At 34.3% G+C, this 16,123-nt stretch overlaps 3 protein-coding genes across 4 annotated transcripts; 1 reads left to right on the top strand and 2 right to left on the bottom strand.

Annotated features, from left to right (window-relative positions):
• On the top strand, window positions 1-1,437 carry LOC119067219. 2 transcript variants are annotated; one of them, XM_037170066.1, is made up of 5 exons: window positions 1-169; window positions 227-251; window positions 288-340; window positions 398-916; window positions 975-1,437. In XM_037170066.1, the coding sequence occupies exons 1-5, from the start codon at window positions 140-142 to the stop codon at window positions 1,407-1,409; spliced, it is 1,062 nt and encodes a 353-aa protein (XP_037025961.1). In that variant the 5' UTR covers window positions 1-139; the 3' UTR covers window positions 1,410-1,437. The 2 variants fall into 2 exon arrangements, with proteins under 2 accessions (XP_037025961.1, XP_037025960.1); XM_037170065.1 differs by having other exon boundaries at window positions 227-340.
• A 1,215-nt stretch (window positions 1,438-2,652) lies between these two features.
• LOC119067220 (caspase-like) lies at window positions 2,653-4,609 on the bottom strand. The gene is made up of 5 exons (XM_037170067.1): window positions 4,460-4,609; window positions 4,116-4,351; window positions 3,696-4,040; window positions 3,390-3,524; window positions 2,653-3,315 (listed from the first exon to the last, which is right to left on the bottom strand). The coding sequence occupies exons 1-5, from the start codon at window positions 4,486-4,488 to the stop codon at window positions 3,194-3,196; spliced, it is 867 nt and encodes a 288-aa protein (XP_037025962.1). The 5' UTR covers window positions 4,489-4,609; the 3' UTR covers window positions 2,653-3,193.
• Window positions 4,610-11,748: 7,139 nt separating this feature from the next.
• Window positions 11,749-15,591, bottom strand: LOC119067193 (organic cation transporter protein-like). Its single transcript, XM_037170024.1, has 4 exons — window positions 15,221-15,591; window positions 13,315-13,537; window positions 13,118-13,224; window positions 11,749-13,061 (listed from the first exon to the last, which is right to left on the bottom strand). The coding sequence occupies exons 1-4, from the start codon at window positions 15,397-15,399 to the stop codon at window positions 11,906-11,908; spliced, it is 1,665 nt and encodes a 554-aa protein (XP_037025919.1). The 5' UTR covers window positions 15,400-15,591; the 3' UTR covers window positions 11,749-11,905.
• Window positions 15,592-16,123: the final 532 nt, after the last annotated feature.

The raw sequence follows: 16,123 nt of genomic DNA, 5'->3' as shown, positions 1-16,123 counted from the left end.
ATGAAAAAGACAATAACATATCTTTGGCAAACAATATCTGACCTAATATTGAAACATCAATCAATAAAAGGCTACACGACTGCCAAATTCCTTCTAGTGTGTGAACGTCTGTGCTGCTCTATCCGAACGTGTACTATCAATGAATTTAATTGCCGTATTCATTGCTTGGGTGTGAATTTAGGATTATGCAAATCGTAGAAAGTTGAAATATGTTCATTTCTTACAGATCTGTTTGATTCACGCATCCCAAGCCACTAAATGTCAGGAAGACTTCGTTCCGAATTTGTCTAATCCCTTCAGCAGTTTCCTAAAACAAAGACAATGTGATTGTCTCAATTTGGTAATAATGAGACAAAAAACAATTTTATAATTTTCTTTAAAACAATCTTTAACTCAGGCTTACATCGACAGACCCACGGATATCAGACAATGCAATTCAAAAACTAGATATGTGAATCAAGTTAATCAAAATTTTAACACAGTTCGCATTAACTTGTCTGTCCCAAATAAGAATAAGAAATGTGATTTTTCGAAGTATCATATCCATGTAAACGAAATGCATGCGAGGACATTGGCAGTCGTGGACGCATATTTCTCGTGCACTGAAAATAATTGTACATCGACGATCATGACAGCGTACAGTAAATTTGCTGAATACCGATCCAAGGTTTTCAATGTCTATACAAAATGCTCATTCACAACGTATACGCCAGACTGTGCTCAAATATTGATTCAAGCACGACCGCCTGTATATGCTAGTGCAGAAAATGTTTTGGTTGGTTTGTTGGCGTGTTCGCAATTGAAAGCGGATGCACTACTGATAGAGGGAAGTGACCACACTCAGTACAAGTTTAGTGCTTCTGATCTATTTGATATTGTCTGGACGGGTGCTCGTGATTGCAATTGCATTAAAATTGTAAGTTTTCATTGAGAAGAAATGATTGGAAGTAAAAGTTTAACGGATTTTATTTTAGGACAAAAGACCAATCCCGCAAGACGAAACCGAATGCTATTCGAACGGATTCATTTCTAATCTCCGCAACTTTGTACTGGTCAATGTTAATAGAGTCCAAGCCGCGTACACTAGCAACAAACGTTCTCATCCAGAATGTACGTACGATACACTAGAGAAAGAGATAAGAGATTTAAAGGAATTCGCATTGGAACTACCCGATCTCTTGCAAGAGGACAGTCCAAAGTTTGTCGACATCGACGAATATATTCAGCGATACATTGCTTTGTTGATCCCTTATGGACCGGATGTTCGTAACTATATTTTAGACAATAGTAAAACTTGCTACTTTCCCGTGAGACAGTCACGAATTACTCTGTTGTCTATTATCGATGCCGTTATTGGAGTCGTAACTAAGTGTGTAGGATATCGCGATAGATTGGACCAGAGATGTTGAAAGAGAAAATAAATGCGAACTGCAAAAGCAAGAATTTTTTTGTTTTGTTTTAACGAACGGAAAAGCCGAAAGGAATAGCCAAGAAGTCTAAGCGCTCGATAGAGTCAAGAAGCTCAAGAAACATTAGAAATAATTAATTTTCCTTTCGTGATTTAGAAACACGACCCAAATTACAATATTAAAGCCCGAGTACCCAATTATGCTCCACAAGTATACGAAACACCAATAAAACTGTGATAAAACTCTCCATATAGAGTGACATTTATGGCAATTTCACGACTTTTTGCCCAAACCACAAGCGACAGTGCCTAAAATCAACCGTCCACAACAGATACGTATACAACTTTTTATATAGAAAATCCAAAATTACGAGAAAAATTGCGATAGTAAACACCTTCACTGGCTTCCTTCATACAAAAAATTCACCTCTCGTTGTGATCATCGTCACCATGATAATGTGGTGAATTTTCTTATAAAAAATCATGAGAAGTGGTGTGTTCTCGAGTATCTAATAAAATGGCAATCTGCGTGGCCTTAAAGTTTAGTCTTGACTACAGTAGTACAACGTTGTCAACAGCAGCGAGAAAAGTCAGCAATGAGGTTAGGCACAGCACTGCTCAGAACCCTTCTCCCTATACACTATGTCAAATCCAATTTAAGCCTTAGGTCCTTGTTGTTTCACGAGTACTGGCTGGACGCTGGTACTGGTTCTCAGCAACAGCTCAGAGGATTTCGCTAAGAATGGAAACTTACACGTTTATTTAAAATTCGTTCAACGAAAGGAAACATTGAAATTACCTCTATGAATAGTAAGGCGCACGTGCAAAGCACCTAGTAGGGTAATAGAGGTTTTACCACGTCAAATAGAGTAGTTTTTTGATATCAATAATACCATTAGCAGTCTTAATGGTAATTTTGTAGTGACTTGAAAAACAAAGCTATGGAAATATTCGCACACTTCGATTACAGTACTAAACTGATCTCATCATAGGAATACAATTTTGGTAAGTTTCGTGACCCTGCTAGGTGCTTTGGTACGTGTATACTCAAACGAAATGAAGTTAGAAAATCATTCACGTTAACTCGCTAACATTTACGAGGCTTTGGGTATGTTGCAAGATTTTTTCCCGATTTTTGTCACAAATACACTCAAATGGCAAAGTTGACCATAAAAAGGTTTTTCAATTTTATTAAAATTTACAAAAATTAAACTATAACTAATTATTGTACAGTGAGAGAATTTTATTATTGCACACAACAATGAATTGGAATTAGATGGATTGAAAACTTCGTTTGTGGGAACAAAAAGTGTCTTTCACTGGAATAATTTACAATCCGTAGGTGAAATATTTGGCAATCACAATGGCGAAATTGTTAGTTGAGCTACGGCGAGTCTCTCTATGGAAAATCACAACAAACATTGAAATATAATTTACAATTTTTATATAAAATCGATGAAAAACTTCGTGATTATCTATAAAAATTAAGGACCCAAAAACTTCTATAATATTTTCTTGTTTCGATGGTCGTTGTTAATCTCTACCGAAGAAATCGAAACAAGCAGATGGTAGACTTTATCTCCAGTCTTTTAGCTAATTTTTTATTTATTTTTTACGTTATCAAAAAATCAGGAAATAATTTTAAATTTTAAATAAAAGAATGAATAAAATTGTGTTCACATCTTTTAAAAATTAACTGAGATCAACAGTCATGTTTCCGGGCTTGTATATGTCTATATATATATATAGACATATATACCCATGCAGAAACGTAGAGAGACGACGTTACTTTCTTTTGGTACTGGCTATATCATCTTTACCGGTGAATTTTAATAAGCGCGTAAGAGTTGTAATGGTGCTTGGAATCTGAAGCTTTTTGTCCATTGCCTTGTCTTCGGTGTTTGAGCCTAGCGACGAATAAAATGAAATCGAACAATATATCGGAATAATGAACAAAAGGATCAGAACCATCAGAACTCACAGTAATCTGTTGCTACGCGACGTTTTACGGATGTTAGTAAAGTGAGGATGTCTTGCGTTTTGCCGCTTTCATTGAGCAAATCGCACAGAGTCTGTATAAACCACGATCCATTTGAGTTACGCCAGGAAACAAATCCTAAAATGGCAACGACATTACGATTCGTTCGAGTGGTGCGACGAATGTTTTAATACAAATCCTTCTCTATCCGAAAAAGCGAGCCGAAGCAAACAAAAAACCATTAAAATTGAGTCATTTTTTTGGTTCTGTGAATTGCAATTTCGTCGTTTTTTGAACTAACAAAATTACCTGGGATGGTGGAATAAGCTATGAGAAAGTCTGGTGGAATGATCACATTGTAACAGCCAATGAAGCTATTTTTCAAACAAAATTCAGGCTCTTGACGACTGTTTGATGCGTGTTGATGGTTTGATTTCAATTCAATTCCAGGATCGACCGCAGAACCCTGACATGCTTGAATAAAAAAGAGTTTCGGTTTGCCCTTCAAAGACGGGCACTGGCTGTCCTTGAAATAGTGGAAAACACTGGCCAAACTGTATTCGCTATCATGAGCAGCAATTTTCAGGTCTTCTTTACCATGCGATAGAATGACCATCAATATGCAGTCATGATCCGTGAAGTCCTGTTGAGATGCTAAAAACGGAAAACATTAGCATAATGTGGCTTCCTTATCGCAATCGATCATTTTCCGGAAACGGTATACTATACCTTGCCTCATTCGATGCATTATTTCAGCGAGCGGCAAGTCATTGTACACTGTTACATTAAAATGGAGATCCGTCAAAGTTTGTGACATTCTTTCACAATCCAGATTGGTTCCCGATCTCTTTCCGTATTCATTAGGATTTGCAAATACTTCGTGATTGAATATCAGTGCGCTACCACGTTTTGTGTGCTTCATGTGATATTCGAATGTTTTCGGAACGGGACCGGTGTTGATGTTACTACATGAAAAATTCAAGAATGAATTGAAAATAGCAAACGAGGACAGTTTGCGGAGAATTTTTTCAGTAAACTGTTTCTGTACGGTGAAGACTAAACGCATGACTCACCCATTCATCGTGTTTTCTTCGTCACTCATTTTGGGACTACACTTAGATATTGGAATACGGTCACAATTCGTTCCAAAATCGAATTCGAATGCACTGCTCTAACTGTAAGCGATTCAACAATGTTTGTTTGGTTTGTGGTGCGTATAATGAACCTGTTGAAATGTCAAAATTAGGCAAGATCGAGATAAGTGTCAAGTGTTTATCGTGCGTTCACTTTTGTGGTGCGTTTCGGTGTATTTGAGACTAAACCTGTATTGCCCCTTTCTCTTCTATATACTCATTACAGGTTTAGTCCCAAATACACAGAGATGGAGAAACCAAGGTACATAGACATAGTGAAGGTAACGCAAATCCTCAGGGAATAGCAAGAAATACGGATCCAAAGTTTCGGGTGAATGTAAGATTTGTTATGTTGCATCCGTGACGTTTGGCGTCATAATGTTGTTGGAAGTGTGTTGTTCAGTATTGAGTTTTGGCATGTGTTTATATACTTTGGGAGAAACTACATCACTTTTTGTGAATATGAGCACACACAAAATTCACCACGCCATACAAATTCAATTTTGGTGAATTTGTTTGTATGTAAGGCTGTGTTTTTAAAAGTTTACAGCCTTGATTTTTCTCAATGAAAGTATACTTTATAGGTATAGTCTAATGTCAAAATTTTTATGGAGCGGAGGAAATCAAGGAGGCTGTAATCTTTGGGGAGGTCACGCAGATACAGATACGCGGGTGACACACCACATTTGATGATAACATGGATGATTTCATACAAAAATTCACCTACTCTGATGATTGTCATCGCTGTGATGATGTGGTGATTGTTTTTTGAATGTAAAATCATCAGACGTTGTGTGTTCCCTCGTATCTAATAAAATGGCGGTCTGCGTGATCTCCCCAAAGTTTACATCCTTGGAGGAAATATGAAAAAACTCACCTCTCAATGAAAATCAGGGACTAAAAAAAGAATTTTTCCGCGCGGAGCCAATTCGTGATTAGGTCACTATTTTCTCTGTTTTAGGGGCACTAATTTTTGAATTAATTTATTTTGATTATCGCTTCTTTTGTTGATAAATTATTATTTTCGCTAATAGTAGGTAGACTACTTTGTTTTACCAAAGTGTAACTGTTTGTGACGCGAGCGAAACGAGCGATATATTTTTTTATTCGACGCTCCTGTTGAGAAAACTAATACTGTTATGAACAAATTTCTAAAAAATATTTAACTTTAACCTCTGTAGCGCTAGGTGGCGCTGTTGCAGGGATAGCGAGATGTTGGGTACTGACACAACAAATTCACTGATACTGACTTACTCAATTACACTATAACACTTTATTATAAAAAAATGGATACATGTAGATATTAAAATATATAATACTTGATATAAATAAACATTATAATATTCAAAATAAATCCTTTATTCAGGATTATTTCGTCAAATTATGTTGAAACTTATTTCAAACTTTATTGTTTTAACGCATTCCCTTGAAATGGGCGAAATCCTGACTTTAGCTTTCATTTGAGTACCTACTCATTGTTGTTTGCTCATTCGTCGCTTCACAATAAATCATACACGAAGCCTCTGCATTTTAACATCGAAGGGGTGGAAGAATGGAGGGGATTTTTGGGCTACCCTTCCATAACCTAATTTTTTTTTACATCCCAAACAATATCCAATCACTGATTTGTCTCTACCCGATTTGTAAATGTTCGACCTTTTTTTTGGTCCTTATCAACTGCACTATAACACTATCCTTCAGTGAAGTCAAGGCATTTATTTTAAAACGTGAGCGGAGCGAGCGAGATTTTGTTTAATTCATTTAATGATTTTACGAAGAGAAATCGTTGCTTAGCACTTTCAAATGATATTCCAAAGATTGTAACTTTAACTTTATAACTTTAACTTATTAATTACATTAAGGCACTTAAGGTACGCTGGAAAGTAAGGAGCCGAAGAATACCTCCAAATATTTTCTAAAATTCAAAAGTTAAACTTTACATTTTTAGAAAATTAATTAGAGGTATTCCTCGGCACCTTCAATGTGTTAAAGTTTATAAGTAATATGAGAGTTGTCCTATATGAACCGTGAGTTGTCCTATTTCATAAAAGGAGCTGAAAGTTATAATATGAAATACCGCGATTCACCTTCGCATGAGCATTAATAATCAGCAAAAACTTTTTTTTAGAATGCAATATAATCTTGCAAAATAAAAAATTTGACAAAATTCGAAAATTTGACGGAATTTGAAAATTTGACGGAATTTGAAAATTTGACGAAAATCAAAACTTTGATAAAAATCGAAAATTTAACTAAAATCTAAAAACTGACGAATATCCAAAAATTTGACGAAAATCGAAAATTTGACGCACTTCAAACGCTCATAGCTCCCAAATAAGCGACTTTTTAGGAAAACGATGAAACGCGTGTCGACTAGAATGTGAAACTCTATAAATTTGTCTTTTAAACGAACTTTCTATCTGCCGTATTTTCCGAGTTATGGCTGACATAGCTCGCACTTAAAACGCTATAGCTCCCAAATAAGCGACATTTTAGGAAAACCATGAAACACGTGTCGACTGAAATCTTAAACTCTACAAATTTGTCTTTTAAACGAACTTTATATCTGCCATATTTTCCGAGTTATAGGTCATATAGCTCAATAGCTTAACACGCTCATAGCTCCGAAATTATAAGCTTTTATAAAAATTCCTTCAAATCAGTTTCTTAGAATTACGTCCTTAACATACACTGAAAAGTTCAGCCAAATCCGCCGGTAAATTCAAAAGTTTCGTTGTGACAAAGTTGTAGGTTCGACTCTCACCTTGTTTTAAACTGTACTTATTTTAAACGCGGGTCTGAATTGAACCTTGCCTTGATTCCCAAGCGGTTGAAGGAAGGCAAAATAGGCGTTCACGCAGCGAATTAATTTAATATTGTCGATTAAATTCTATAAATGGAATTTCAATAATGAACACAATTCGTACTTTTAGTATTCAAATATTGTCACTTCATTCACGATAAAAGATATTAACTTTAACAGAAATTTTGTTCCCGAGATTTGGTTATAGAATCTTCTTAATTATTCTAAGTTATTCTTTCATACAAAATATGAATTGAAGTTAACACTAGTTCATATTTCTAAGTAGTAAGGATTTTTTTCTTTAATTAAATTTAAAAAAAAAATTAATTGATTATTTGATTCACTCTTTGAACGCACAACGAGCTTGCAAATTAACACGACGACGCGAAAGACAAGACAAGACTGAATCGCTCCAGCGGTATTATTTATACCTTCTGGAAATTGTTCTTTACATAATAACCCAAGTAGCATTTCAGAAAAAATAACTTATTCGTTAAAATAACGTTGTAGCAACGTTGCCACAACGGTTGTGCAACCGTTGTTGCCCGGTTATAGTTTAACCTACGTCAATTAACCGTTGGATAACGGTTAAACAACGAAAAAGTTAAAAATTATAGTTGCTCTACCTTAAATTTTTAACTTTTTAGTTGTTTAACTGTTATCCAACGGTTAATTGACGTAGGTTAAACTATAACCGGGCAACAACGGTTGCAAAACCGTTGTGACAACGTTGCTACAACGTTATTCTAACGAATAAGTTATTTTTTCTGAAATGCTACTTGGGAATGAGTAGGGATCAACGGGTAGAATCCAGATAGTGAATCCAGAACTTGAGTTTTCGTATATGAGAATGTTTCATATATTTTCGTGAGTTCAATTGTACGTTGCGTAATTCAGATCTTTATGTATTCGATCTTTCTTTTATTTGTATATAACGGATTGGGAAACTTAGGTATATGATTTTCGTGAACTAGATTACACGAGTGAGATTTGGATCGTGTACATGGAAAAATGATGAATGTTAGATATGTTTGACTTCTATGTGAGGGGTCTGAAATGCGTAATTGATATAATTCAGATCTTATGTGTTCGATCTTTCTTATGTTTGTGTATAATGAATTGGAAAATTTAGGTATATGATTTTCGTGAACTGGATTACACGAGTGCGATTCAGATCGTGTATATGAAAAAATGATGAACGTTAGATATGTTTGACTTCTATGTGAGGGGTCTGAATTGCGTAATTGATATAATTCAGATCTTATGTGTTCGATCTTTCTTATGTTTGTGTATCGTGAAATGGAAAATTTAGGTATACGCTTTTTTTGGATTGGTTTATACGCGTGAGGTTTGAATTGTGTATATGAAAAATTGTATGTTATGTAAATGCTACATAATTTTTGTGTGTGAGATTTTATTTAGCTGGTTAAATCCAAATCGTATATGTTTGTTTATACAAGGGATTTATATAAAATGTGCCTGTGCGGGGGTCGTTTGTTACATTGATTCGTAGGTTTATATGTGCAATCGTTGTTTGGAAACGGATTCTTTTTGGTACAGGGCAAATTTTTACCGTAATTTATATTGGTAGTGATGATTTCACTACAATATTGCAAAGATTCATTCTTTAACTTATTAATTACATTAATGCTCGAGCAGGCACTTAAGGTACGCTGGAAAGTAAGGAGCCGAAGAATACCTCCAAATATTTTCTAAAATTCAAAAGTTAAACTTTACATTTTTAGAAAATTAATTGGAGTTATTCCTCGGCTCCTTCAATGTGTTAAAGTTTATAAGTTACTTCGTCCCATATACAAACGTCATAGGACGACTCACGGTTTATGAACCGTGAGGTTGTCCTATCGTTTTTGTTTCATATAAATTTACACTTTTACACTGACATCTTAACATCGACTTTCATTAGGACACTTCACGGTTGCACAGAGAAAAAAGTCGGATTAAATGTTTAATCTACGGAAAGATTACGAACATTTTAAATTTTTCTAAAGATTTCATTTCAATCTTTTTTCAAAGATTACAAAAATAAAATCTTTCGATAGATTACGTTTCGGATTAAATATAGTTTATATATAGTATATAGTATATAGTTTGTGATTAGAAGCTAGTAGATGGTAGATGTGTAATTTTTTTTCATATGTTAGCGACTCAAAGTAAAAATAAAAACCACAGCACACTTAATGTTTGAGACTTTTTTTTTGCTTTTCTTTAGGAATATTGATTTATGAGTTGAAAATCGTTAAAAAATTAAATAAATTCTTCCATGCAAATTGGTCTGTTATACTTCTTAATCAATTGTACAATTAAATATGGGCGCAAAATATCGTTTTATTATAATATTTTCCTACTTTTCAATACTTTTGCCAGGTTCAACTTCCTTATCGTTGCTTATCCAGATTTATGAAATATAATAATCGTTAATTGAATAATTAAAAAAATGAAGAAAAAAAATGTTGCCTTCGATTAGGATTTGAACTCGTTTACTATGATGGTTACCTCAGTTGGTACAAAGGATTCGTTCAGAAGATTATTTTTTAATCTTTGAAAGATTAAAATCTCCGTAACAACGGTTCGAAATTAAATCTTGCTAAGATTAAGAACCCAATAGCTCAGTGGTAAAGTACAGGACTGGAGATACGGAGGTACCGAGGTGAAAGAGTTCAAATCCTGATCAAAGTAAGTAAAAAAAAAACATTTAATTTCAACTAAACAAATAAAATTCCCAATTTCAGAATAAATAAAACAAATAAATCTGACCCAATATTCAGATAAATGTTGTAAAAAAATTTTTAATTTCAAAATAAAAAAAAATTTAAATCTCTTGGAAGATTTCGATCTAATCCATTGACAGATTATTTTCGAAAGATTAAATGCAAGTAATCTTTCGAAAAATTAGATTTCAATTTCAATCCAAAAATAAATTTGGTCCTATATGTAATCCGAAAAAGATTTAAATCTAATCCAGGATTTTTCTCTGTGTGCTTACCTTATAAAGAAATTGTAAGAGAATAAGGAGCGCCGCAGGCAGATTTTTTTAAATAAATTAGTATACACCTACACAAATTTTAAATATTTTGTTTCGTCTCGTCAATACACATTCATTTGCCATATCCGCACACTATTTTTGAGCAAAAAAATTCCAAGGCTGTAAACTTTGAAGAGGTCCTGCAGACAAATACGCGGGTGACACACCACAGTTGAAGATAAAATGGCGGATTTCATACAAAAATTCACCTTCTGTGACGATTCTCGTCGCCATAACGATGTGGTGATTTTTTTTTATATGTAAAATCTTCAGAAGTGGTGTGTTCCCCCGTATCTATAAAATGACGATACGTAATACGTAAGCAATAAATTTTTAACACCTTTTATAGCAGACAATTGGAACTTCGATCGTTTGAAAATGCAAGTCTTAGCTCGCCTTGTTTATTCTAAATATTTGTTTTGGATACATTAAAAGAAATGCGAAATTTATAAGAAAATAAGTCAGGGTGCAGATTGCAACTGTCAAGTTACGAATATTTAGGGTGATTTTCACTCGATTTTACTTGTGTCCAACGTTATGAAAATTATATTCACCCGAAAGTAGGGATCCGCGTGTTTTTGCAGATCTGCGGTGCCTTCAGTGTTTATATACTTATATACTTATATCGCAAAAATTGATTGAGAAATTCAGTCAGGCAAGGGCCCTGACCCACCAATAAAATGGGGCATAGTAAAAGTAGAGAAATTTTATTGGAATCGTATATGAGAATGTTATGGATATTCTTGAATCGTAGCGATTCTGGTTGACGGAGGCTGTATTTCAATGGAATTTCTCTACAATGCTGGAAAAACTAGTGAGAAACGTGTAAAACAAGCAAATCACACTGTTTTGGTTGCTACTGATCGATCAACCTGCTTTTCATAAAAAAAAATTGGTTTTGTCTCGTCAATACCTTTCATTTAATATATAATAGCGTACACGATTTTCGAGCGAAAATATTCGGAGATATGCTTGAAAAACAGGCAAAACAAACAAAACGCGATATTTTCCTCGCCTTCTCGCCTATAACTACTGATTGACTAACTCGATTTTCCTTAAGTTTAGATATTTACACCTGATTTTCATAAAATCTCGATATTCGGATTCGTTTTGTCAATACCTTTCAATTTGATGTATCGCAGAGCCAAAGCACCTAGCAGATTAATAGAGGTTTTAGCACGTCAAATAAAGCTACGTGCTTTGACACAGGTGTTTTTTGAACTGTCGCTGTTTTGGAGCACTTACCGTTGAGTCGCAACAAAGTTTTTACGCTAGAAAAGAGTACATTTTGTTTCAATTTATCGCCAATATGCTTCGATCAAAAAAAGGAAAGGATTCTGTAATAATATTCCGCTGTTCGTAAAAGGTTTTAAACCGATAATCTGTTGTAACCAATATTTATTTACGCTACGTCTATTATTGTGTCGAAAATTTAACATAAAAATTTAACAAAAATCATATCACAAATGTCTGCACAGTACACACCCATTCACACACAAAATCAGCACTTTGAATTGAAGTTAATAAATATCACAAAAAATTACACCTTGGTGTCTTGAGAATGTCTTCCCAGTTCTTCAGCTTCTTCAATAGTGTCCGGTAGATTTGTGTTCAAAGTTTCGGGAAATCTTAATGCCAGCACTCCAGACGCTATGGAAATACTCCCAAACAACAGCAACGGCAAAGATGCATAGTACCGGACAAGAAGCGGAGTTTGTGGAGCCGCTATCGATCCGACACGGCCAATCATAGAGCAGGCACACATTAAACTACTCCTTAAATTTGTCGGATAAAGTTCGGCCGTATAAACGTAGAGCACCGTGAACGATACGGTAATTGCACTTTTTCCAATGAGAAACAATACTAATCGAAAGATGGGCTCATCTTCTGGCAAATATTCAGATCCAAGACAGGAAATGCCACATACAATCATTGAGCCGCATAGAGACCATTTTCGGCCTGCCTTTTCCATCACCATAACGGTAATGAAATATCCCGGAATTTCAGCAGCACAAACGAGCATAAAGTTGATGTATTTGGAACCAGCCAAATTCACCGAATTCAAACTAAGGCCGTAGTAGACTAGAGCGTTCGTAATCCAGCAAAACGAGCAAATTATGAGTCTTTTGAGAAGAATTTTTGATCGAAAAATAGCGAAAAATGATTGCTGTTTTGTGCAGTCAACGTCTCTGGATTCGTCATTCTTAATTGTGACGGTATTTTTATCTGTAGCAGAATTCGACGCTTTGATCATATCGAGAACGTAATCCGATAATTTTATTGAATTTGTTTCGGCTGCACGTAGAATAACTTTTGTAGCCTCCTCTCTTCTACCTTGAATCGCCAGCCACCGCACACTTTCTGGCACAAGCCAAAAGTAAGAAATTACTGCAAGCAACGGTGTGTACGATACTCGTAACAGTGACCGAAAATTTGTAACAGTCATTCCGATAACGCCCAACAAAATTTCACCAATTGTATAGCTGCAGGCTATTAATGTTCCACCAATGACACGTTTATTCGGTTCTAGCAGTTCCATTGCTAATATAAATGACGTAGCATACGCTCCTGCTCCTATTGCAGCTTCGAGAAACTCGTACAGAATGTACATCGTGTATGTGCTTGAAAATGACTTCAATAAACCGAAAATGGCTGAGCCAAATAAACCAAGAACAAAGAGCGTACGGCGACCATATCTGTGAAAAATGAACCTTTAAATCTGACATTAATGTAACTGGACCTTGAGTCGTACCTGTCGGATAGATGACCTAAAATTGGGATGGCCACGAGCAATGCAATTCCATTTACAGTACCGACAAACGTCAACTTCCACTCATTTTCCTCACACGTAAGATCAAACTGAAAATGGATTTTAGAGGAGCCCGGACTATAGTTCATCTTTACCACAATATAAAAGTTCGACGAAAGCTCATCAAACTTGATACTTACCTCGTTCAGCAACGTCACTTCGTCCGTTTCATAAATGAATTCGTCACAACGAACTCTATTAGTTGTGTTGAACAAGTTTACATCATAACATTGCGAAGTGTTTTCGATCGTGTTTATGTAACGGAAACATTTTTCCGGAACTGCACGGTCATATGGAACGGCGTTAATAAGCCAATGGGGTTCATATTCAGCAGGTTCGGCATCACATATTGATATTTTACATCTGGAAAAAGACACATTCGTATTCAAATTTTTTCTACCAATAATTTGTGAACTGTCTTCAGTAGTCATTATTCTAAGTTAATTGCAGACATAGTTGGTGTTGATGTCGATGACTAACTCGATTTTATACATCAAAATATACGTTAAGACTATCGAATTGAAATATAGATTATCTTCAAGCCCGTTTAAATTGCCATCCACGTTAAAAAAATCTAATACAAATGAATGAATGAACGAAACGTTTAACGAAACTTAATGTTTATTATTTATTTTATTTATTGACCAAATAATACGCCTTAAGTGAGGTTACGTCTGAAAGTACCGTATCTTGAAGATGATCTATCTATTGTGTATGATGCATCTGTTAGAAGTTGTAAGATCAATACATATAAGTAATAGATTTGTCAAAAATACAATGGTGATTGCTTGTCGTCTGCGAACAGTTTATTTTCCATTCCAACGTGGCCCTGACTCACAACGGATAATTTTTCAATTTATTTTCAAAAGTAAATGAATTGTGATTCACACAGTTTAGTTGAATACAAAATTTATAGTTGGAAGAAGACGAAGAAAGATCATGCTTTTTCATTTACAAAGTAAGTATTCAAAGTTTGTTAATTTTCCTAAATCTCAAAAACTTTTCTTTTCTAAAATTAATGGCCTTACTAAGTGCAATTAAGATACAATTTGAATTAAAGATCGAGCGACAAAACAGCTAGAGAAAAGCTGTGTCCTCGAGTAAATTTACAATTACAGTAAAGGAAATGTACTGATTTCCCAATTATTCTCTGTAATCTGAATTTTTGTTTTAGTACACCTTCATCCCGAACATCATATAGAAGCTCATGATGCCACCAAATTCATCTAGTTAATTACCCCTCGCGTTCTAAATAGACATTTAATTGTTTCTGATTTAAATAAGCGTGAGAACTTATTATGATAAGTGTACAGTTTGATTGTACACTCGTTCATCGATGCAATATGCAATAGGTAATGTTTATAGGTACCATTCATTAAGTATGTACCTAGTCTATTAGGGAGTTATATAGGCGAAGAAGAAGATCCACACATTTTCTAAACATTTCGGTCGATAAAACATATCTTTTGATTGCGTATCTTTTGAGAACAGGGCTTAGTAATCGGATATTTTTCGGTAATTCTTTGTCAAGAATTTAAAGGAATCATGTGAATTTCTTGTCAATTATCAGGAGTTTTTGAAAATTAAAAGAATTTTTGAGAATTAATTCTTGAAAATTCTCAAAGTTCCTAAATTTCTTATATTTAAGAACTTTAAGAATTTTTCGGAATTTATTTTAGAATTTAAGAATTGATATTCCGAATATTGTGACTTGTTTAAGAATAACATTGAGAGTATACACAGAGAACTGATTTATTACTTTAGCGTTACGAAATAGAAGTTTGAACCAATCGAAGCCAAATATAAGCAATGATCACTCGTCAGTGTGATTCCTGTTTTATACAGAAAATGCATGTTAAAACAATTGATGTAATAGATTTTGTATCAATCTAATAAAACTAATTGTGTCGAAGGTGTTACTTTATTAAACTTTATTTTAGTTAGTTGACATACCAAGATGACTGTATTTTAATGAAATATTTACAGGTTGAATACAGATAGAAATAGAGACAAGAACAACACTACCCACAAAATCCTATCACTTACCGATAATTAAGACTTCCTGTCGTAAATAAGAATGTCAATGATGTTACAGCCGATATAATTATGGATATACAGATGAGTGAAAAGTTAATTATTTGAAATTTTCCAAAACCTCCCAATTCACTTAAAATTGCATCAACATCAAATTCATTGTGTTTTAAATGGACCACCGTTTTGGTCATTTTTTCAAATTCATTCAAACTTTAGAAGAAAAACTATTGTCTTTTGCCGAACACTAAAACCTATTTCAATAAAAGAAAATGTTTTAATAAACGATACGATAAACATGAGACGAGTTGATAGTTTAATTTGTTGTTGTTTAAACACAATGATGGTGCGACTGACCCAGTCTGCAGATATTGTGATACTAACGTATCTGAATTATAATTCGGTTTGAAACCTTCTCCGGCTAGATCAATTGCTCGAGAGCGATCACATTGTGTATATATATTTGCAATCTTCAATTGTTAATGTTATTATTCAATTTCATTTGTTTATTCGGTAGACCGTATGCTGGTTGTCATTAGTGTAATTGATGGACAAATATATATATTGGAAGCTTTACGTTACGGGAGAAATACACTCACTATGTCATCGATCTGTGCAAACTCCTTATAGCAGCAGATGCTCCTATCGTACAATAAAGATTTAGTTCAGGGCTAATTTTCCAGGAAATTCTTTTCCTGAATCCTCCGCAAAATGTGGTTAAAATAACTATTTTTACAAAGCGAAAAGAAGTAACTGATTCTCGTAAAAAGTAGATGAAAAAAGCTTACATGAAAGTTTAAAGATTATAAAATTATTTGGTCTCTTGGTCTTTATGATTCCACAATGTCTCAGACATAGGAAGATATTTAACTTAATTTGGTGAAGCTGTAAAGGTTTTGCCATCGATTCACTAAAATT

This window comes from Bradysia coprophila (assembly GCF_014529535.1).
Source record: "Bradysia coprophila strain Holo2 chromosome X unlocalized genomic scaffold, BU_Bcop_v1 contig_12, whole genome shotgun sequence".
NCBI classification, from domain to species: Eukaryota; Metazoa; Arthropoda; class Insecta; order Diptera; family Sciaridae; genus Bradysia; species Bradysia coprophila.
Note: the sequence above shows the minus strand (reverse complement) of the source record. Positions and strands in the feature narration are given on the sequence as shown.